The 23,856-nt window shown below is 44.1% G+C and overlaps 1 protein-coding gene across 1 annotated transcript in view; it reads left to right on the plus strand.

The window, feature by feature from the left end:
* The window catches only part of LOC124722571, a 262,057-nt gene that overhangs the window by 195,796 nt on the left and 42,405 nt on the right, over window positions 1–23,856 (plus strand). Inside the window, exons 7-9 of the mRNA XM_047247710.1 lie at window positions 1,712–1,930; window positions 16,433–16,545; window positions 16,734–16,858. Of these exons, the coding sequence (XP_047103666.1) occupies window positions 1,712–1,930; window positions 16,433–16,545; window positions 16,734–16,858 (457 nt within the window). The remainder of the gene's footprint in view (window positions 1–1,711; window positions 1,931–16,432; window positions 16,546–16,733; window positions 16,859–23,856) is intronic.

The following is a 23,856-nucleotide window of genomic DNA, read 5'->3' on the forward strand; positions in this document are numbered from 1 at the left end:
GCTTTGTTGGTCATGTGTTGGATGTGGTCCCCCCGGAGTAGTTTCCGGTCCAGCCAGACACCGAGGTATTTGACCTTCTCGCGGAAACGTATTGGGCGTGCATGTAGTGTTATTGGGTTCCAGTGCTGATGTTTGCGCAGTAGTTTCGGTCTTCTAGTGAACAGAACGACTACGCACTAGTCGACGTTTATTCTAACACGCCATTTCACCAGCCAAGGCTCTGCCGCTCTGAGTGCAGTCTGTAGTCGTGAGTTAATGTTAGACGGCTTCCAGTCTTGCGCAAGGATGGGAGTGTCATCCGCGTAGATTGCCACCGTCGTGTTGTGTGTAGCTGGGAGGTCGTTAATGTAGAGGTTAAACAGTAAGGGCCCTAGGATGCTTCCTTGGGGTACTCCTGCCTGGATACCATGTCGTGTCGATTGTTTTCCCTGCACGTCGGTGTTGAACCGCGCAGCTGCTACGGTCGCAGGTTCGAATCCTGCGTCGGGCATGGATGTGTGTGATGTCCTTAGATTATTTAGGTTGAAGCAGTTCTAAGTCTAGGGGACTGATGACCTCAGATGTTAAGTCCCGTAGTGCTTAAAGCCATTTTTTTCCTAGCATAAGCAAACACATTTACGATTTGGTTTTATCTGTTACGGTAAAATGTTCTGGCGATACCGCGTTCGGTTGGGACTTCCGTTGTTTCTTCATGAAAGTGACCAAGTTGTTTTAGTTTAGAAGTGATCTCGGTGAATAGCATTGTTAGGGTAAGTTAGCATTTACAAATAACGACAAGAGATGAGGCATAGCAAAAGCTGGAGACACGCATAACGGTATTTGCAGTAGTTTAGCACAGTTTACAATACTTCTCCGATGGGAGAAAAATTACATGGAGTTCTATCAATCGACAGAATTGTAAGAGTACAAAGTTCACTAAAACACAGGAAAAGAAATGCATTCTCTATAGTTTTCATTCAATAAGTAACAACCTCTGATAATTTCTTAATTAGAGTAATTGGATTATGTTCTTGTACAATAGTATGCTGCTGAACTCCACTGACCAATTTTGATGTAGCAGGACGTGTAGTTTGAAGGAAGTTTGTGTGCCAAGGAATCTCCTTTTCTCACGAAAAGCAGATTGCTGTTTGACCTTACTTGCTTACAACAGTGGTCCCTTAGGTATGAAAAGCTACGAAAGCTTGGGGTCAGAGCTATCCGCAATACGGCCAAGTAACTAACAGAGTCGTATATTAAACCTTAAAGAACAATAACTTCCTCCAAATTGCAATACGTCAACAACTGGTGCAGAAGCTGATGATTAAAGGAGGAAGCAACCAAAATTCAGGTACCAGTTACAACTTAAAGTAAAAATCTCAATCAAAAACCAATCTCTCTCTCTCTCTCTCTCTCTCTCTCTCTCTCTCTCCAAAGACATATATAGATATTGATTTTATTATAAAAAAAAGTCATTTTACGTTCAAGCGAATTTACCACGCGCTTTCGAGTTGGACTGTACGAGCGAAGCACTCGGCCTCTGTCCATCGTAACAACTGAAGCTTGGTAAAAGGTAAACCGTAGGATTCTACCCGATACATGGACTTTTGTAGTGCGTTCGTGCATTTTTTTAATATTCTGCATACGTTTGTTAAATCACTGAGACCTTATTGGTATTAATGAAGCAGCCCATCCCAATCGTAGCTGACCACTACAGGCAGAGTTTGTGCCGCAGGATGGTCAGTGACGGTGGCGGCCAACCTGCACCAGTCCGAGGAGCTGGAGATGCGGCTGTCGTTCCCGGCGTGCGTGCACAGCGCGGTGACCAGCCAGTCGGACTCCGGCGTGGGCGAGGAGAACAGCGGCTGCCTCGTCGCCACTCCGCAGCCTCCACCGCCGGCTCTGCCGCCGAGCCAGCCGCGCTTCACGCTCACACTGCGCAGCCGCGCGCAGCGTACGTAACTCGCCTCCTTTCTGCTCCTCATCCTCTTTTACTCCCTTATTTATTACCACTCTGGCGGTAATTTTGGACATAGCTTCGGCGAGATGCTGCATTCCGACATAAGACGTCCGTAGCGAGTGGAAAGCAAGAGACCTAACAAGGGAACCTCCCCATCGCATCCCCCTCAGATTTAGTTATAAGTTGGCACTGTGGATAGGCCTTAAAAACTGAACACAGATCAATCGAGAAAACAGGAAGAAGTTGTGTGGAACTATGAAAAAAAATAAGTAAAATATACAAACTGAGTAGACGATGCGCAAGATAGGCAACGTCAAGGATAGTGTGAGCCCAGCAGTGCCGTGGTCCCGTGGTTAGCGTGAGCATCTGCGGAACGTGAGGTCCTTGGTTCAAGTCTTCCCTCGAGTGAAAGGTTTACTTTCTAAAATGTAGACTTTCACGGCCGGAAATATCATGTCCATTATAATTATCCTGAATGACGACGATAGTATTTTGGTTCTCCCAGCTGACAAAGGAAGCGCAACGGTTGTTATGGATGTGGCCGACTGTCAGAGTAAAATTACTGATCTACTGGATCAGCAAGCATATAGGAAGCTGAATAAGGACACCACTAACAACGTTCTCAGAACTGTGTCGCGGTTAATAAAAAAGTGCTCCATTGAAGAGAGTGTACAGAAAGGTCTCTGCAATTCGGTTGCGCTACCACCGAGGCCTTATGGTTTGCCCAAAATTCATAAAGAAAATGTGCCGTTAAGACCGATACTAAGTGCCATTGGTTCGCCAACCTACTCGTTAGCCAAGTTTTTGACTACGCTGTTGAAACCACATGTGGGCCGTTCGGACACTTATATAAAGAATTCGACACATTTCATCAGCAGATTAAATGGCATAATGGTCCAGCCGGAGGACATATTGGTCAGCTTCGATGTGGTATCGCTGTTTACCATGGTTCCACTTAATGATGTATTGGAACAGCTGGATCGAATTTTTCCTGCCGATATTTCAGAGCTGTTTAAGTGTTGTTTGACGACCACATACTTCAAGTGGAATGAACAGTTTTATGAGCAAACGGATGGCATGGCTATGGGAAGCCCCCTAAGTCCCGTAATTGTAAACTTCTTTATGGAGAAATTCGAAGAACAGGCCTTAGGTACTGCCAGCAAAAAACCAAATGTATTGTTCCGATACGTGGATCACACGTTTGTGCTGTGGAGACGTGGTAGGGAGGAACTAAGCCGGTTCCACCAACATCTGCCGGCCGCGGTGGTCTAGTGGTTCTAGGCGCGCAGTCCGGAACCGCGGGACTGCTACGGTCGCAGGTTCGAATCCGGTCTCGGGCATGGATGTGTGTGATGTCCTTAGGTTAGTTAGGTTTAAGTAGTTCTAAGTTCTAGGGGACTGATGACCACAGAAGTTAAGTCCCATAGTGCTCAGAGCCATTTGAACCATTTTTTTTTGAACGAACATCTAAACAGTATAAACTCGAGAATTCAGTTTACAATGGAGGAGGAGGTAGACGGCAAATTACATTTCCTCGATGTGCTTGTTTTTAGAAACGAAAATGGTAGTTTAGGCCACTCAGTATACCGCAAACCCACGCACACGGACCGTTATTTGCACCGGGATTCGAACCACCACCCACAACAGAAGCGGGGTGTTATCAAGACGTTAGCGGACAGAGCTAGAAATATTTGTGAACCTGAGTTGCTCGACGCTGAGATGGAACATCTCCACAATGCACAAATGAAGAACGGATATTCGTCCGCCGAAATAAAACGTGGGTTGAGGCAGCCACGCAGAAATCATACTGACGTACAGGCTACTGCAAAATCTAAGGTTTTCCTGCCGTTTATTAAAAATGTAACGGAAAGAATAGGGAGAATCTTGACGAAGCGGAATATTACCGTAATTTACAAGCCCACCAGGAAAATACAGGAATACCTTAAGCCTGCCAAGGACGCTCGCAAACCTTTGGAAAAAGCTGGAGTGTGCCAGCCGGTGTGGCCGTGCGGTTAAAGGCGCTTCAGTCTGGAACCGCGTGACCGCTACGGTCGCAGGTTCGAATCCTGCCTCGGGCATGAATGTGTGTGATATCGTTAGGTTTAAGTAGTTCTAAGTTCTAGGGGACGTATGACCACAGATGTTGAGGGCCATAGTGCTCAGAGCCATTTTTTGAGAGCTGGAGTGTATAGGATCCCATACAGCTGTGGTGATGTTTATGTGGGTACCACTAAAAGAAATGTTTCTGGCCGTTTGGAAGAGCACAAGGGAAATTGTAGAAGAGGAGAAAGGGAACGATCAGCTGTTGCGGAGCATGCTTTCCAGCCAGGGAACCACAATATTCGTTTCGAGGAGACGCAAGTACTAGCGGCCACAAGCGGATACTACGAAAGGCTCTACAGGGAGGCAATCGAAATCGCTAAACACCCAAATAATTTCAACCGAAAGGAGGAGGGCGTGAAATTAAACGGTATATGGATGCCAGAGTTAAAGAAGATGTGTACCACCCGTCCACTACTGGTGATGGCAACGGCGATCGACGGCGACGGACAGCGGCCAATTGCACTGGCGTTTTCAAAACACGTGACGTCACACCGCGGCGCGGGAGCGCGCGAACTCGGAATTTAGCGGCAGTCAGTAGCGAGCCAGTGGGTGTGTTCGACCTTCCATCGACCTACGGACCCCCTTGAAAATGTCTCCCGCAGTCGGAGACGAAACGTTTGGAATTGAGACAAAATTAATCAACCGACCACGGCATAACAGCCAGAATAATCATAATGGACAGGTGTACTTTCAATATTTTCGCAAAGTTATGATCTGTCCGTTCGTTCAAAGACGCTCTCTTCACTATAATAAGTTTAGTGTCTGTGTTTTGCAACCGCGCCGCAAAACCGTGCGACTAGTAGACGAAAGGACGTGCCTCTCCAATGGGAAACGAAAACATTTGATCGCAAGGTCATAGGTCAACCGATTCCTCCACAGGAAAACACGTCTGATATATTCTATACGACACTGGTGACGGCATGTGCGTCACATGACAGGAATATGTTGTTGATCCACCTAACTTGTACACTTGGCGAATGGGTAAAAAGATTCTTCTACCTTACCCGATTTAGGTTTTCTTGTCGATGTGATAATCACTCCCAAAAAGTGATGAAAACACAAGAGTTTGTCACATAAACTGAAAATAAAAAATTAAACTTTTCACTCGAGGGAAGACTTGAACCAAAGACCTCTCGTTCCGCAGCTGCTCACGCTAACGACGGGACCACGGCACTGCTGAGCTCCCACTAACCCCGATGTTGCCTACCTTGCGCATGGATTACTTAGTTGGTATATTTTGCTTATTTTTTCATAGTTCCACACAACTTCTTCCTGTTTTCTCGATTGATCTGTGCTCAGTTTTTCAAGGCCTATCCACTGTGCCAACTTGTAACTAAATCTAAAGGGGGTGCGATGGGGAGGTTCCCTTTTAAGTAATAACAATAAAGTCCCGGGAAAGCAAGATGGCGTCAGTTGCTTCGAGATACAGGATATAAACGATAATTGTTTACAGCGTATCACAGTATTTGATTTAGGATATTTGTGGTGTTGCAAGCTGGGGAATAATCTCAAATTCGTGCACAAAAGCCATTTAAGCTACAGTATGTGAGCACCGCGCAAGATTTTCAATATCCTCTCGCTCTATTACGGCACCGGCGTAGTCGGCTACTTCGTTAAAATTATTCATTTAAACTTTTCCCTGACGGTAACGAAAGAAAAACAACTTTTGTACATGTTATGCAAAAACTAATTACGTTTGCCATTCGATCTAAACTTCTCCCGTACGAGCGCAGCAAGACCTAACAAACAAAACCATTTAACTGTCGATCTTACCCTGTTAAGATTCGCTATATGTTGAGGTAAGATTTACCCAAACGTCAAAATCAGATTTTTTAAGTGGAACAACAAAGGGTTTTCAATATTCAAGGACGATTTTAGCTGAAATCTAGCCGGCGCGCATGCGGTGCAGGTTAAGTGGCTTTCGTGACCAATTTGATGTTGTGCTCCGATTTGATGAACCGCAAGTGTCCTGTGTCAGTTTTTTCGTCTCGACTTCATCTTCACCACAGCGGTACGTTGTGAACAGTTATCGTTTTTTCATCTTCTATACATGAGAAAATATTTTGTGTCGAAATCATTCCGAAAGGCAGGTTCAGTCGTCTACCTAGAGACGTTTTTCTGTCCTTCCTCACAATGACGCCTTTTGCTTCGGGAACTGTGAGAGTTGTGTGTAAAGTGTACAGCACAAGTGTAGGTGTGTGTAGCGTGGTGTCATGTTTGTGCTGGATGATGATGAGAGAAAGGAAAGGGTGAAACCCAGTGCCGCCACATACCCTGTCCCTCTCGAATAGCCCCCGTCCCCAGACGACGGATGGATCACCATCGACATTGTTACATGCCCTCACTTCATGAGATGCTGTTGAGAGGTTTGGACTTCAATCCAAGACATTTCTGCAAAGACCTTGCGAAATCACATCTCCTCAACTTTGACGTAAAGGCAAAGGGAAAAGATTAAAATTCAGTAAAACAGTCTCGATTGCAACAGATGTTTATTTTGGTTGGTACCCGATGTCGGTCTAGAGTTTAGATTATCTTCAGGCCGTAATTACTGCAGTACAATAGCAATACATGTTCAGAGGGATTTCTGTACAAAGATATGGTAATAGCACTAAAAAACCTCTGAAATAAAAGCTAAAATAATAACAAAGTAAGTTTTTCTACCCATGATCCCCGCTGGTGGCTTGTGGAAGGAGCTTTATCCGTAACATTATGGACGTGTACTCTTGAGTAACGCAGCAACACTAGAGGATATACAGGACGAGTCACTAACTATTGCCACCAAGAATAATTCCGAAAGTATGACGGAAGCTGAAACGTTTGTGGGACAAAAGTTGAATGGGATAACGGGGGCCATAATATGACGTTGGTTTTTTGTTGCTAAATGGGGTCCCTTCAGAGCTATGAAAGTCAACTTTGTTTTTTAAATGGGATGCTATAGTTTGGTACTTATTTTCTGATAGCAGCCATCGAGACGTATGAAATGGTTCAAATGGCTCTAAGCACTATGGGACTTAACATCTGAGGTCATCAGTCCCCTAGACTTAGAACTACTTAAGCCTAACTAACCTACATCACACACAGCCATGCCCGAGGCAGGATTCGAACCTGCGACCGTAACAGCAGCGCGGTTCCGCACTGAAGCGCATAGAACCGCTCGGCCAAATCCAATGATGTGTAACAGTAGAGTCTTTGAAGGTCACGAAGGTGGCATGAACGTCCATTCACAGAAGGTGTTCGAAGTGATGACCATTGGTACCAATGCAGTGCTGCAGTCTTCTTATCATGGATTGAGTGGTATTCCTTATCACATCGGCACTTATCGACGCACATGCTCTGACAATTCTCTCTCGCACATCTTCAGGTGTAGTTGGAAAGTCTTTACAGACAATGTCTTTTACACAAAGCAAAAATCCACAGGCGTCAAGTCAGGCGAACGAGCCGGCCACGACACATCTCCTCCGCGTCAAATCCAACGATTTCGGAATTGTCTCTGCAACTCATTTACAGCCATCAGCGAAAACTGCGCCGGACGCCCTTCGCGTTGATACTACATTCTGTTCCTTGTTTCTAAAGGTATTTCTTCCAATAACAGACCAAATATTTCATGTAGGAATGTGGTATCCTACCGACCATTAAGATTTCCTTCGATGAAATAGGGGCCCATAATTCTGTCCTCCAGAAACCCACACCATACGTTCCCGACCACGGTTTGTGGTGTGCAACTTGCCGCAGTCGACATGCATTTTCAGTTGCCCAATGATGCATGTTATCCAAATTAACATTTCCATGGTTCGTAAATAAAATCAAACTAATAAATGTGTCATCCCTCTGAATCCGAAGTTAAGCCCATCGGCAGAATCCAATGCGACACATACAATGCGTAACAGTTAATTCTTGGTGGAGACTGATATGGTAAGGATGATATTTATGGCGATGCAGAAGACGAACAACACTACTGTGGCTCATACCAAATTCCCTTCCGCTTTGACGCGACTAATACAAGGTTCTCGAGCCACAGTGGCAAGATTACCAATTTCCGTTTCCTCGTTAGTAACTTTCCCTTGCCGGATATGATTCCGATGCGTTAAAGATCCAGTTGTTCTCAATTTATCATACACACATTTAAATGTACGACGTGTGGGGTGAGTACGTTGAGGATATCTTTTGCCGTATAACACTCTAGCTCTCACTGAATTTCGTTGGCATTCTCCGTAAATCAGAAGCATATAGACTTGTTCTTCGAAGGAATACATCAATCACATTCGCTTAATTTGACGATACTAGTCTTACCGTTTCTGTTAGTGTTGTATTGTGAAACTGTCGAATGGTGTTTACATGTTAATGGCACGTTAGATAGATACGCCGTATTCGGCGAATATTTACTATTTGCACGATATACGAGAGAGAATTGTCAGAGCATGTGCTTCGATAAGTGCCTAAGTGATAAGAAGATTGCAGCACAGCATTGGTACCAATGGTCATCACTTCGAACACCCTCTGTAAATGGACGTTTATGCCACATTTTTGACCTTAGTTGACCTTCAAAGACCTTACTGTTACACATCATTGAATTTGTCTCGATAGCCGCTGTCAGAAAATAAGTACACACTATCCCATTTAAAAAACAAAGTTGACCTTCATATTTCTGACGCGACACCACCTAGCAACAAAAAACCAACGTCATATTATGGCATCCGTTATCCCGTGCAACATTTGTCCCACAAACTTTTCAGCAGCTATCATACTTTCAGAGTTATTCTAAGTGCAACAGTTAGTGACTCACCCTGTATTAGTGCAACTCCGCCCATCGTATACATCATTACATCATTAACAACCAATTATGTGCCTCTTACAGGGTGACAATTACTGAAGTATATGAAAAAAAACAGAAATTAGTAACAACGTGTAAACGTCACTACAGATATTCGGATTTAGTTTATGACATGTTCGACATGCCTGCCATCATTGGCGATGATGTGGTGCAGACGAATAGCGAAATTCTGCATCACCCGCAGAACATCGATGCTGTCGATGATATCCTGAATGGCTGTTTTCATTTCAGCAATAGTTTTGGAATTAATGCTGTACACTTTGTCTTTAATACAGCTCCAAAAAAAGGAGTCGCATGTGTTCAGATCTGGAGAATATGGCGGCCAATCGAGGACCATGTCAGTGGCCTGTGGGTACCCCAGAGCCAGAATACCGTCCCTAAAGCACTCCTGCAGGACATAAAACACTCTCCTGCTTCGCTGGGGTCGAGCTCCGTCTTGTATGAACCACATCTTGTTGAAATCAGAGTCACTTTGGATAATGCGGATGAAATAATCTTCCAAAACCTTCATGTACCGTTCGGTAGTCACTGTGCCATCAAGGAATATCTCACCGATTATTCCGTGACTGGACATTGCACACCATACAGTCACCAGTTGAGGGTGAAGAGACTTCTCGATCGCGAAATGTGGATTCTCTGTCCCCCAAATGCACCAATTTTGCTTTTTGAGGAACCCATCCGAATGAAAGTGGGCTTCGTCGCTAAACCAAACCATTCAGCGCATACTAATTCCCATCATGCCCCGCGGCCAACCGTGCAGTTTGAACATCCGAAGGCAAACCGTTCAGAAGTTACGACGATTTTATTTCATATAGTTCAATAATTGTCACCCCGTGCGTGAGGTACACTGCTTTGAATGATGTATTCGAATTTACAAGAGGAATGGATATAGAAATATATACAAAAATTAAACACATAAATGTTCAAGACAAATCCTATCGTAATTAATTTAAAGAAGGGAAGTAACAGACATTATTTGATCGTTTCTGTGTGTAGACCGCCCTCTATGGGCATTGTATGAAGTCGTGGAAAGTAGTCGTAGCACAGATGGCTGTATTTGGTTACCATATCAATGACTTGTCGGTATCGATATTACTCTCCAGCGAGGCCCACCACAGGCACCATGGCAGAGAGGAGGCAGCCACTGTCTGATGTCGAACATCGTGTTTCAGCTTTGATACACGATAGTAGCGAAGAAACTGACTGCCACAATTCGGTCTCCAGTGGTCAGAATAAACCGCTGGAGTGATCACTCGCATGGAATCACTCGCATGGACTGCACATCAGTGTCAAAGAACCTGGTTATAAACTTGGACAAATTCTGGCTCCAAAATCTCTGCGTACTATTTAGCATTGACGAAATATTTCGTACAGTGTAATAATACATTGATAATATAAATAAATTCTGTATGAAATAACGTGAAAGTAAGGCACTCCAAAAAATATAAATTTGTCACCACGTTAACCACCAACAGAAATCGCGTATATAAAAGAAGCACGTATGGTATATGTAAAATAAGCGTCAGTAAGAGAATGAATAACTATTACAGAAAACAGTTTGTCAAACCATTTTATATTAAAATCATAAAATATTTGGTTGAAAGAACCCATTATGTTGTCCTCGACGGCGAGTCACCATCCATGGGTATAACTACGGTACGAGGATGTGTACAGACTGTTTTACTGAATTTTAACATTCTTTACTATCGCTATTTATACTCTGTTGACAGAATGCTTTATAAACTTTCGAAGGGAAAACAGGCAACAGCACGTGGTGTACACAAGCGGTTACCCACCGAAGTACTGACCATGCTTTAAGGCGCTGCAGTCATGGGCCGACCGATGTGGCCGAGCGGTTCTAGGCGCTTCAGTTCGGAACCATGCGACCGCTATGCTCACAAGTTCGAATCCTGCTTCGGGCATGGATGTGTGTGATGTCCATAGGTTAGTTAGGTTTAAGTAGTTCTAAGTTCTAGGGGATTGATGACCTCAGATGTTAAGTCCCATAGTGCTCAGAGCCATTTGAACCTTTTTTTTTGCGGTCGTGGACTGTGCGGCTGATCCCGGCGGAGGTACGAGTCCTCCCTCGGGCATGGGTGTGTATGTTTGTCCTTAGGGTACTTTAGGTTAAGTAGTGTGTAAGCTTAGGGACTGATGGCCTTAGCAGTTAAGTCCCATAAGATTTCACACACATTTGAACATTTTTGAACTGACCATACCCAACATGGCTCAACTTCGGTGACGTGATGAGAACCCGTGCATTCAACGAGTTAAGGCCGTTGGCGTAAAAGCTGCTTTAATGCGGATTTATTCAAAAACAGATTAGGTGAAGCGACTACCTTCAAGTCACAGATGAACAACTCATCATGTTCATGGAAGGTTCTTTTGCGTCAAATACATAATCATTATGCTGAAACTGATAATAATTTTGGATATGACGCGTTATGCTCATCCGCGACTTGAAGATGGTCGCTTCACCAAATTTTGTTATCCGTGAATAAATACACATTACAGCAGCTTTTGGTGGCTACCATCATGACGTTCTTTAAATATACACGAGAGGTGTCGTCAGTGTGTTATAAAAGATGCCGAAAGGAATATTTGAAAAAAATTGTGATTTATAGCTATGTCCTGTTTGATGTAATAATTTTGGATATGACGCGTTATGCTCATCCGCGACTTGAAGATGGTCGCTTCACCAAATTTTGTTATCCGTGAATAAATACACATTACAGCAGCTTTTGGTGGCTACCATCATGACATTCTTTAAATATACACGAGAGGTGTCGTCAGTGTGTTATAAAAGATGCCGAAAGGAATATTTGAAAAAAATTGTGATTTATAGCTATGTCCTGTTTGATATACAAGGTCAGTCAAATGAAAACGAGACAGATATAAAAAAAAGAAGTAACGTGTTTGTTATTTCAAACGTAATTGCCGTAACTGTTAATTCATTTATCCCACTGTGAGGCAACACAGTCAATGCCTTCATGGGCGGGCCCACGTGTTGCCAAAATTGTTTCGACAACATTGCAGACGTTTCTCTAGGAAGCCCTTACACAGCCTCCGTGCAGTTACCATATCAATCCAGAAAGGCCCGTACAGGACCTGCAGCATGCGGTCGTACATTATCCTGCTGAAATGTAGGGTTTCGCAGGGATCGAATGAAGGATAGAGCCACGGGTCGTAACACATCTGAAATGTAACGTCCACTGTTCAAAGTGCCGTCAATGCGAACAAGAATGGGTTCAAATGGCTCCGAGCACCATGGGACTTAACATCGATGGTCATCAGTCCCCTAGAACTTAGAACTACTTAAACCTAACTAACCTAAGGACAGCACACAACACCCAGCCATCACGAGGCAGAGAAAATCCCTGACCCCGCCGGGAATCGAACCCGGGAACCCGGGCGTGGGAAGCGAGAACGCTACCGCACGACCACGAGTTGCGGGCTAATGCGAACAAGAGGTGACCGAGACGTGTAACCAATTGCAACCCATTCCATCACGCCGGGTGATACGCCAGTATGGCGATGACGAATGCACGCTTCCAATGTACGTCCACCGCGATGCCACCAAACACGGATGCGACCATTTTGATGCTGTAAACAGAACCTGGATTCATTCGAAAAAATGACGTTTTGCCATTCGTGCACCCGGGTTCGTCGTTGAGTACACCATCGTAGGCGCTCCTGTCTGTGATGCAGCGTCAAGGGCAACAGCAGCCATGGTTTCTGAGCTGATAGTCCATGCTGCTGCGAAGGTCGTCGAACTGTTCGTGCAGATGGTTGTTGTCGTGCAAACGTCCCCATCTGTTGACTCAGAGATCGAGACGTGGCTGCGCGATCCGTTACAGCCATGCGGATAAGATGCCTGTCATCTCGACTGCTAGTGATACGAGGCCGTTGGGATCCAGCAAGGCGTTCCGTGTTACCCTCTTGAACCCACCGATTCCATATTCTGCTAAAAGTCACTGGATCTCGACCAACCGGCCGCGGTGGCCGTGCGGTCCTAGGCGCTGGGACTGCTACGGTCGCAGGTTCGAAACCTGCCTCGGGCGTGGATGTGTGTGATGTACGTAGGTTAGTTAGGTTTAAGTAGTTCTAAGTTCTAGGGGTCTGGTGACCTAAGATGTTAAGTCCCATAGTGCTCAGAGCCATTTGATCCATTTGATCTCGACCAACGCGAGCAGCAATGTCGCGATACGATAAACCGCAATCGCGATAGGCTACAATCCGACCTTTATTAAAGTCGGAAACGTGATGGTAAGCATTTCTCCTCCTTACACGAGGCATCACAACAACGTTTCATCAGGCAACGCTGGTCAACTGCTGTTTGTGTATGAGAAATCGGTTGGAAACTTTCCTTATGTCAGCACGTTGTAGGTGTCGCCACCTTGTGTGAGTGCTCTGAAAAGCTTATCATTTTCATGTCACAGCATCTTCTTCCTGTCGGTTAAGTTTCGCGTCCGTAGCACGTCATCTTCGTGGTGTAGCAATTTTAATGGCCAGTAGTATACTTTGCATGACTCACTAAATATCTCAGAGCTTTCTGCTCTGGGTTTCAGCCAGCTCTCGGTCACAAGAATAATATGAACGCGATAACTTTCTGGAGGGCAGTAAATTCGGGAACTTTGCTACGAATACTTTGACAATTTACTGATAAAATTTTGATAGTGGAAGTGTTTTTACACTGAACACTGTCTCATTTCGCTATCTGCGTGTCGTCTGGCGAGTGTTCATCACAATACCTTACACTACTGCCTAGCCTAAAAAACGTCCATGGCATTCTACAAGTACCTTGCTACCCGAGTAGCTGCTTCCTTTGTCTAGTGCACCTCTGACCTGTCCAGGGGAGTCCTAAAACATTTTTGTCAATTGCAAAGAACACTCCCACTCCTATGGCGTCTAATCTGTCCATGACTCGCTAAATATCTCAGAGTTTTCTACTTCGGGTTTCAGCCAGTTCTCGGTTCCAAGAATAATTTGAGCCTGAGAACTTTCCTGGAGGGCAGTAAAATTCGGGACATAGGTTACGAATACTTCGACAGTTTACTGATAAAATTTTGAAATTTGAAATGTTTTTACTCTGAATGCAGTCTGAGGTTCCTAGAGTCCTAAAATTCTCTTTCGATAACGTAGGTCCTGATATCTGCAGCGACGACCGTCACAGAGCCGACGAAGCCTTTCGTTGAAACCATCTACTCAGTTCCTAAGCCGGCTGTTGTGGTCGAGCGGTTCTAGGCGCTTCAGTTTGGAACCGCGCGACCGCTACGGTCGTAGGTTCGAATCCTGCCTCGGTCATGGATGTGTGTGATGTACTTAGGTTAGTTAGGTTTAATTAGTTCTAAGTCTAGGGGACTGATGACCTCAGATGTTAAGTCCCATAGTGCTCAGAGCCATTTGCACCATTTTCGGTTCCTAACCACTGAACCCCGATCACCTCTGAGAACAACTCTGCAAATTGCAAGATCTGCTTGCATCCCATGTGTGAGGCCGCCAGCAGCCTTCACCACTTGCCAGCCGCCTGTATGAGCTGAGGATGGCCTCACAACCCATGTGACAGACTTCCTTAGTGCCGACATGAGCCACAACTTACAGACAACTGCATCCTGAATGCTCGGTAGGCACAGGCACGGCCTTTTCCACGTCTCGGATTCTGCCCCCAAGCAGACATAACGAGTGCATATTGGCTTTCCTTCCAGCCCTAAACGCGATCTTTCTAAGGGGCTCCACAACGCGTCTAACGTTGGAGTTCCCGAAAACTAGCAAACCCCCGCCCACGTGTGCCTGCTCGGACCCTGCTGAAGGAACGGCCACCTGTTCGTTCATAGGGCGAACATGCGAGACCAGACACCCATCCTCCGCATTAGTCCTCCGCCTCGAACGCCGCGAACGCGTTACTACCCGCCACTCACCCTACTCTGAGGACAGTAGATCCACTGCGTTGGTGCTTCAGCAGCAGAGCCCGCGGGCGAAACAAGCGACAGCTGAGATGTCCGGTGCGACGCGCCGATTCTCCGCCACCGCTACACCCCGAAGTAGCAGCCTGATGGCGGCTGACAGGAGCAGAAAGCGCATTCAGCTGTTCGTGAACTGCGGCCAGCTCCTCCTGCATCCGCACACAGCACGCGCACATTCTACCCATCCTAGCAAGATTAGCTGAAGGAATAAATAATTAAGGCAGACAGAAACCTAGATATGCAACCTGATACCCTAATGACGTTTCACCAATGGACGCTGACGCCTTAATGAGATGTGTAACTAGCTGTTCAGAAGAAATGAAAACTGCGCTACAGACGTTCTGAATGTGCACTTACAGTTAAAAAACGCGAGATTAAAATCCTTAAATTTTAAACTACCAGGAAAACAGAGGAAAAACTAAATACGTAATTCGTCGCTGTGGAAATGTGCAACAGGCGACAACTGAACCCTGGCTGACTAGCCCACCGTGCTGAACGAACGGTCACTTGTCTTCAAAACACGCAATGAGCAACTACTGCGCTACAGACTAAATGAATTTACAATTACAGTTACAAAACGCTAAACCTCTTAGAAAAAAACACATAACACGAAATTTAAGACATATACTACTAGGAAAACACAGCTAAATACAATCATGGATCCACAGCTAACAGCAAATATTTTTCCTGACCGTCTTGCCTTGCAGTTGGATAAATGATAAACAATCATAGCGATTACTTTTCAAATAATACAACTTCCTTACTTCTTTTCCGTCCCTCTCGTTTTCATTTGACTGCCCCATATAGAAAGCAGCAATATCGACTGGAGATTAACTTGTGTATAATGAATGGAAGACAAAGATGGCACAATCTGACAAGAGCGTGTGCAATAAGCAAGTATATGATATTTTTCTTGTTAAAAGTTCTGAGACGTTGATAATGTCATGGTTGGATGCCCATAAACAACAAACTAACTAAATTTTAAAGTATGAAGGGTAAACGATGGTAGAACACCCCCTCCACTCCATCTCATCTCAACTTTCATATCTTCTTCATCTATTAGAGAAACCCTCACATAGCTTCCAGATTCCATTTTCCCTTTCATTAAACCGGCACCTACTTCATACATCACCCCCAAAATGTACATAATCTCACTTTTTCCATCCTTAATCTAAATTACATTGACTGCTGAGATGTTTCATTTGAAAAGGACATGGACAATTACCTCCTGCATTTTTCCATACCCGAGCTTGTGCTCCATCCCTAACAACTGCGTTAATCTTCCTTCTTTCTGATTCATTGTGTCACCATCTTAACACCACAATTATGTGTAAGCACAGAAATATTAATAACATATGTATTCTATGTCTGAAGTAGAATTTAATCAACTGTACTCAAAATAATGGCTGGAGGGGTCTATACACTTCTACATCATAACCTGTGCCACAAAAACTCATCTATAAAATGATGTTAGCTCTTTTGCTAGAAGTACATTATGGTGTACACTTTATATTGATTGAAAATGTGAATAAAGATTTTCTGCACTATGCTACATTACAGTAAGCTGCAGTATATTAAAAAATGTATGTACAATTTCAGGATCTGTTAATCACATAACGGAGCTGCCCCATAGTGATAAACGACAGTTTCAGTATTTCCCAGATGTGAACAACACAACAGGGCTGAATAAAAGTTCTAAGAAATCCACAAAGGTACTGAAAAGTAAGCAGATTACTATTTTTTAAATTCATAATTCGATGTAAGCTATTTTTCTTCCATGGCATATTGGTTTGAAGATCTGTAATGTAAATATCCGTTTCTTAATAACACTGATCAAAACAGAAATATGCAACCAAAAATACGAAAGAGGTAGTACAGCTCTGCTTCTGTATCCTTTCAGACAGGAGACATATTACTTCCAATAACTACACATTCAGCAGGAGATGAAATGAAAAGACAAAGAAGGCTGTCAGTTCCGTGGCCTGACTTACATCGATCTAACTCCATTGTTCGCAAAAGGACAGCGTAAGTAGATCTGTTTATCACAGACTGTCCATTTCTCTAAAAACATCTAGTTCATGGGGGAAGTAAGAGAGGTGTATGCAAGGAAAGAAGTATTCACCAGGGACTGTACAACGGAAGGTCAAATTTAAACCAGTATTGTTTTCTGTTAAGTTTATTGAATCAACCAAAACAAAAATACACCCACCTCACATTTCTGCATACCCTCCTGAATTTGCAACACATTTTCCCCACCGAATTGGCAACTGTTTGTTGCCATCCTTGAAGGAAGAAGAGAGACATGAGTAGTGGAACAAAGAGGGTTCCAGGACTTTTTGTTTGTGTGGATTGCACACTTTTAGGGGTAAACATATATTCAGGGGTAAATTACCCCCTCCTTCTCCCCTTTACCTAATGTTATACTGACTGATTTATGACTCCCTGGGGATACCTAGTATTATGCTAACTGATTTATGACCCCAGGGGATAATCCTTCTGAGATACCCTAGACTAAGCTGTGGCTTCTGGTCAGCAGCTGGCCATGACACTGTAAGAGAAGTGGGCATGACCTGAATGTATAGTTGTAACTGTACTTGTACCCACAACATAGACTCTCTGCAGTTTAAAATATCCACATTACCCAATCCAAAACAGGAATGTTGTAGTCAGTACACCTAGAATTGTTCATGCAAAATGTAGATTCATCATTCTTATATGAGTTATCTTTGAAGACAGAAGAAATGAAAGCATACACATGTTTTCACATTGCTAAAGTTTCATTGCTTCTTCTGAAAATTCTGTACAACATATACCATAGACTGTATTTCCTCTAAGTATTTTCTCATCGGCTAAAAAGGATATGTGTTCTTACCAGCTTCTTATTTGTTACATCCTGCATCACAGGAGTGGAATATTAAACTCACTTTTGGCTCATGATGAAGTGCTAAGAGCATGCTCTACCTCTGTCACTGGATGCCCCCTTTCTTTCAGTCTCTCTTAACATCGCCAGATGCCTTGTCACCTATAAAGTCTTTCAAGGTAGCAGTACAGAGGAGTTGTAAATATCAGGTTAACACTACATATTGCATTATAAATTTGCTGATATAACTGATTTTAATAAGATGGTCATCTCTGTGTAGGTGGGAGGGAAATCTTAATTACTTAAATTAATTGTGAGAGTCCCATTGTGTGGTAAGAAACTTTTTTTGTGCACTCGGTTTACACTCGCAAGATAACCTCACATCATATAAATGATGTAGCTTTACGTTTCTAAAATGAATATTGTGGTGGCAAAAGTGCAAATAGCGGATTTAGTACTACCACCAGTGAAGTCTCCAGCTAAATCAGTTACATCTCCAGCAAAATATATGTAAACTCATACTCATACTATGAACTTATGCTTGCTACAATGATTATTGAACCAAGAACATTTAATCTTGCATTGAATATACTACAAAATAGGCACTTAACAGATTGCAACAGTCCTTAAACGTACATTCAACTAGCAATTTCCACACACTATGGTGAGCAGAATACTTCACCAATAACGTAATGCTGGTAGGTCCAAACAACAACATGATAATTAATATTAAGCGAACATTCTGTGATGGATAGACATATTTTTCTCATGAGTGGTACCACTGTGTCTTGGGGGGGGGGGAGACATAATCCTCTTGTAAGTGTGCAGCTTTGAAAAAGCACAATAGCACAGCTATGTTATGCTATGAGTGCATCCCAACCTTGGTTCTACAGGAAGACTAAACATTGTAATAACATCACACAACTACTGAAAAAAAAAATTTCTCCCAGAACACTGCACGTATCTTCAGCGCAATGTATGGACAGAGATTAAGCAGCTGATGTCCAGTCTTACTTCTCTTACTCCGTCACTCTACCCCTCCCCACCTCCCATAGGTAGGTATACTGGTATTCCAGGCCTGTTCTATACTGTCACTGAATGTTCACAAAGAGCTCAATCCACTGCAGGTGCTCAGCTTTGGTCAGTGACGGCTTGACAATGACATATTGATTCAGGTCTGCAGAAATCAAACATATTTCTAGGAAATGCTGACCCCTGGAGCAAGACAAAATACTTGACCATTCAGCACGGAACGGCCAACAGCATGCTACATCTACACTCCTGGAAATGGAAAAAAGAACACATTAACACCGGTGTGTCAGACCCACCATACTTGCTCCGGACACTGCGAGAGGGCTGTACGAGCAATGATCACACGCACGGCACAGCGGACACACCAGGAACCGCGGTGTTGGCCGTCGAATGGCGCTAGCTGCGCAGCATTTGTGCACCGCCGCCGTCAGTGTCAGCCAGTTTGCCGTGGCATACGGAGCTCCACCGCAGTCTTTAACACTGGTAGCATGCCGCGACAGCGTGGACGTGAACCGTATGTGCAGTTGACGGACTTTGAGCGGGGGCGTATAGTGGGCATGCGGGAGGCCGGGTGGACGTACCGCCGAATTGCGCAACACGTGGGGCGTGAGGTCTCCACAGTACATCGATGTTGTCGCCAGTGGTCGGCGGAAGGTGCACGTGCCCGTCGACCTGGGACCGGACCGCAGCGACGCACGGATGCACGCCAAGACCGTAGGATCCTACGCAGTGCCGTAGGGGACCGCACCGCCACTTCCCAGCAAATTAGGGACACTGTTGCTCCTGGGTTATCGGCGAGGACCATTCGCAACCGTCTCCATGAAGCTGGGCTACGGTCCCGCACACCGTTAGGCCGTCTTCCGCTCACGCCCCAACATCGTGCAGCCCGCCTCCAGTGGTGTCGCGACAGGCGTGAATGGAGGGACGAATGGAGACGTGCCGTCTTCAGCGATGAGAGTCGCTTCTGCCTTGGTGCCAATGATGGTCGTATGCGTGTTTGGCGCCGTGCAGGTGAGCGCCACAATCAGGACTGCATACGACCGAGGCACACAGGGCCAACACCCGGCATCATGGTGTGCGGAGCGATCTCCTACACTGGCCGTACACCACTGGTGATCGTCGAGGGGACACTGAATAGTGCACGGTACATCCAAACCGTCATCGAACCCATCGTTCTACCATTCCTAGACCGGCAAGGGAACTTGCTGTTCCAACAGGACAATGCACGTCCGCATGTATCCCGTGCCACCCAACGTGCTCTCTAAGGTGTAAGTCAACTACCCTGGCCAGCAAGATCTCCAGATCTGTCCCCCATTGAGCATGTTTGGGACTGGATGAAGCGTCGTCTCACGCGGTCTGCACGTCCAGCACGAACGCTGGTCCAACTGAGGCGCCAGGTGGAAATGGCATGGCAAGCCGTTCCACAGGACTACATCCAGCATCTCTACGATCGTCTCCATGGGAGAAGAGCAGCCTGCATTGCTGCGAAAGGTGGATATACACTGTACTAGTGCCGACATTGTGCATGCTCTGTTGCCTGTGTCTATGTGCCTGTGGTTCTGTCAGTGTGATCATGTGACCCCAGGAATGTGTCAATAAAGTTTCCCCTTCCTGGGACAATGAATTCACGGTGTTCTTATTTCAATTTCCAGGAGTGTATTTTTCTGTCTTTGCTCTTCTAATGAAGTGTTACGTAATGTTAAAAAAGAAGGGCCCTCGGCTATGTCTCGTGGTGGGAAGAGGCAGCATTTGTCAGATGGGTGGACGCTGTGACCAGACGGATGCAGTGACCAGCGGCCTTGAATTCGCTGTGGGTGGCCACTATTCAGTACATTGCCGCCTACCACCCTCCTGCCGCCATCCATTTCCAGGAGCTCCTTGTAGCCTTGGCACTCAAAATTAGTCTCTGTGAAAGTTATGCAAATAACTTGTCATGCATGTGGCGTTTACATACATTTCAAATTCATAAATATCAATAGAGAACACCAGCTATCACACACTCTATCCACATCTTAGAAAAAAAAAACCACAGTATCCTTTACACCTGACAGCAAGCTATAATTCGCATCTCGACCTCCTCGTTATTTTGTAACATCCAGCTGAGTAAAACCACGAACTAGGACTATGATACTATTGTCAATGATGGATAAGCAAACTGCCAAGGTCAGAGCTCTGTAAAAATGATGCAAATACTGTTTCATAGCATGGGAAATAGCCAGCAGCAGAGAAGAGGTGCAAAAACTACATCCGTTAGCTGAACACTTCTGCTGCTACGGTCGCAGGTTCGAATCCTGCCTTGGACATTGATGTGTGTGATGTGCTTAGGTTAGTTAGGTTTAAGTAGTTCTAAGTCTAGGGGACTGATGACCTCAGATGTTAAGTCCCATAGTGCCTGGAGCCATTTTTGGAACACTTCATTTTACTATACTTGGTCATCTCTGCCTGTCATCTCTGTATTGTCGCATTTGTAGGATAAAGACTGAGATTGGAAGATCTCACCAAAACGTTTGATGAACATCACTGGAATAAACGAATCATATCCATAGCAGCTCTCTGCCCTCTATTTCGAAACGAGTTGCCACTTCATTGAACCTATTGACTAAGGATCCTGGAAAGACTCTAGGTGGTATCTCTCTATTCATCTCGTAAGTTTTTGTCTGTCATTAACCAGCCCTCCCTGGAACAATGTACCAGTTTAATTTGGAACTGACCAGAAGTAGGAGGGTACTACACATACTGCATTTGACGTCTCATGAAGGAACAGAAGAAGCTGACTTCCACATAATCAGTAAACTTCAATGTTTGGCATTTGGAAAGAGTATAACACGTATTCCAAACTTGTACAACCAACTGATGCTAGTGATATAGACCGATAGTCTTATTTGAACACCATAACTGCTGTTCTGAAAAGACTGTGGATACGAGCCTGATATGTTTGAGAGGGTTGTGGTGGTATATCAGATGCTCAAGAAGAAGAAGAAGAAGAAGAAGAAGAAGAAAAACATGGTTTATGCATGATGGTGCTCTAGATAGAAGGAGTTTGAAACATTTTACGTAAATCACTTGTGCTATTAATTCTGGAGTATTGTTGTAGTGTTTAGACTCCATACCAAGAAGATACTGGAAAGAGAGAAATGATCATTGAACATAAACACACACTCATAATGCTACTTTGTTCTGCACTTAAACATGCTATAATGTTAAAGTAGTGTGGTTTCGAATGTATTAGTTGTAGAATTGCAGTGCTGCTGATAATGCAATGCAGGAAATATATTTCCAACTCCTGACATACATTAAGCCTGCAGGTTTTCTATCCCACTCACTATGGTGACAAACTTTAAGGTGATAAAAAAACTACTACCTTCTACACAAAAAGAGTACAGTTTCTTATGTAGTGGGGAAATGGTGTACTTCGCATGCATCTTCATTCATCTAGAAGAGGGTACCAAAAGAGGTTCTCCATCAGTTTAGTGGACATGAGTCATCACACATGAGTTGTAAGTCCTCTGACAGTTGTGATATGGGGGAGATTTACTGTTACCAGTTGCAGGTTGATAGTGCTCTATGTCACACCGACAAGAAACAAATTAATTGTATTTGAGTCGAATGCAGGTTATACCACAGACCTGATACAACCCAAGAGAACAACAGGAAAAAGTTAAATGTGCAATAAATGACATGCCACAACATCTTCCTCTCCCTAGAATGCATCACCAGTCTATCTTGTTAATCACTTCTCAGCCAATTACTCCACCTACTTTCTATTATCCTTCAACACAGATCCATATCAATTTAGAGGCAGATGGTTGTCTTTGCTAGTTCTCTTTCCATGAAAGCACCCAATGCAGCAGTCAGTTTACCTGAATAGACATAATGCAGAATGTTATTGAAACCCATGAAGCAGCTGTTCTGTAGGGTATTTGATAGCTGGCACTGCATGGTTGTGATTGGTAGAGACTACAGAGAAGCACAATGTAAATGCTGTTTGCTAGAGTTTAAAACAGTTAAATGGTTTTGCACAGGGTCAAACACGCAATCCATCCTGTAGTTGTATATTACAGACCCCATGCTGGTAATACAATGTTCGTTAGCTAAGGAGGATGTAAAATGTATCATAGTCATAGAACTCCAACATTGGCAGTTTGCTCATCCGTCACTGACAACAGTATCATAGACCGAGTTTGTAGTTTGGATGTTACGAGATAACTAGGATGGAAGGATGCGAATTGTAGCCTGCTGTCAGGTTTAAAAATTACTGTGGGTGTTTTCGCAACTTGTGAATAGATAGCATGAAAACAGCTGTTCTGTAGTCTTTAGTCTTCCTGCAGAACCAAGGGTGGGACACACTCATAGCATAACATAGTGGTGCTATTGTGTTTTTTAATAGCTGCACACTTACAAGAGGATTATATCTCTCTCCTCCTAAGAAACAGTGATACCACTCATGAGAAAAATATGTCTACCTATCACAGAATGTTCACTCAATATTGATTATCATGTCGTTGTTTGGTCCTACCAGCATTACATAATTCTTCTGCTCACCATTGTGTGTGGAACTTGTTAGCTGAATGTATGTTTAAAGACTGTTGGATGCCGTTAAGTGCTTATTATGTAGTATATTCAGAACAAGACTCAATGTTTTTGGTTCAATAATCATTGTAGCAAGCATAAGTTCATAGCATGAGTGTGAGTTTACATATATTTTGCCGGAGATTTAATTGATTTTTGTCCTATATCTACTATTTGACCTTTGCAATCATAGTATTCATTTTAAAAGTGTGAGACAAAACCCTTACACTATGTGAGGTGAGGTCTGTCGGTACAATATTTTGTTGTAGCAGGCATAAGAATCACAGCTTGGGAGTGAGTTTACACTTCTTTAGCTGGAGATTTCATTGATTTAGTACTGCATCCACTATTTGCACTGTCACAGTATTTGTTTTAAAGGCATAATACTGTTGCCTGTATACACTGTGAGGTGAGGTCCGTCGGTGCAATATTTGTTATAGAACACACAAGAATCACACCTAGAGGATACATGATGGTAATACTTTAGCCTCTGGGAAGCCCCTAGAGACACCACAGAAGCGTCTGTAATGGTTGCCTGGCGAGTGTAATCCTACTGCAGGAA

Source organism: Schistocerca piceifrons, chromosome X, assembly GCF_021461385.2.
Source record: "Schistocerca piceifrons isolate TAMUIC-IGC-003096 chromosome X, iqSchPice1.1, whole genome shotgun sequence".
Classification (NCBI taxonomy): Eukaryota; Metazoa; Arthropoda; class Insecta; order Orthoptera; family Acrididae; genus Schistocerca; species Schistocerca piceifrons.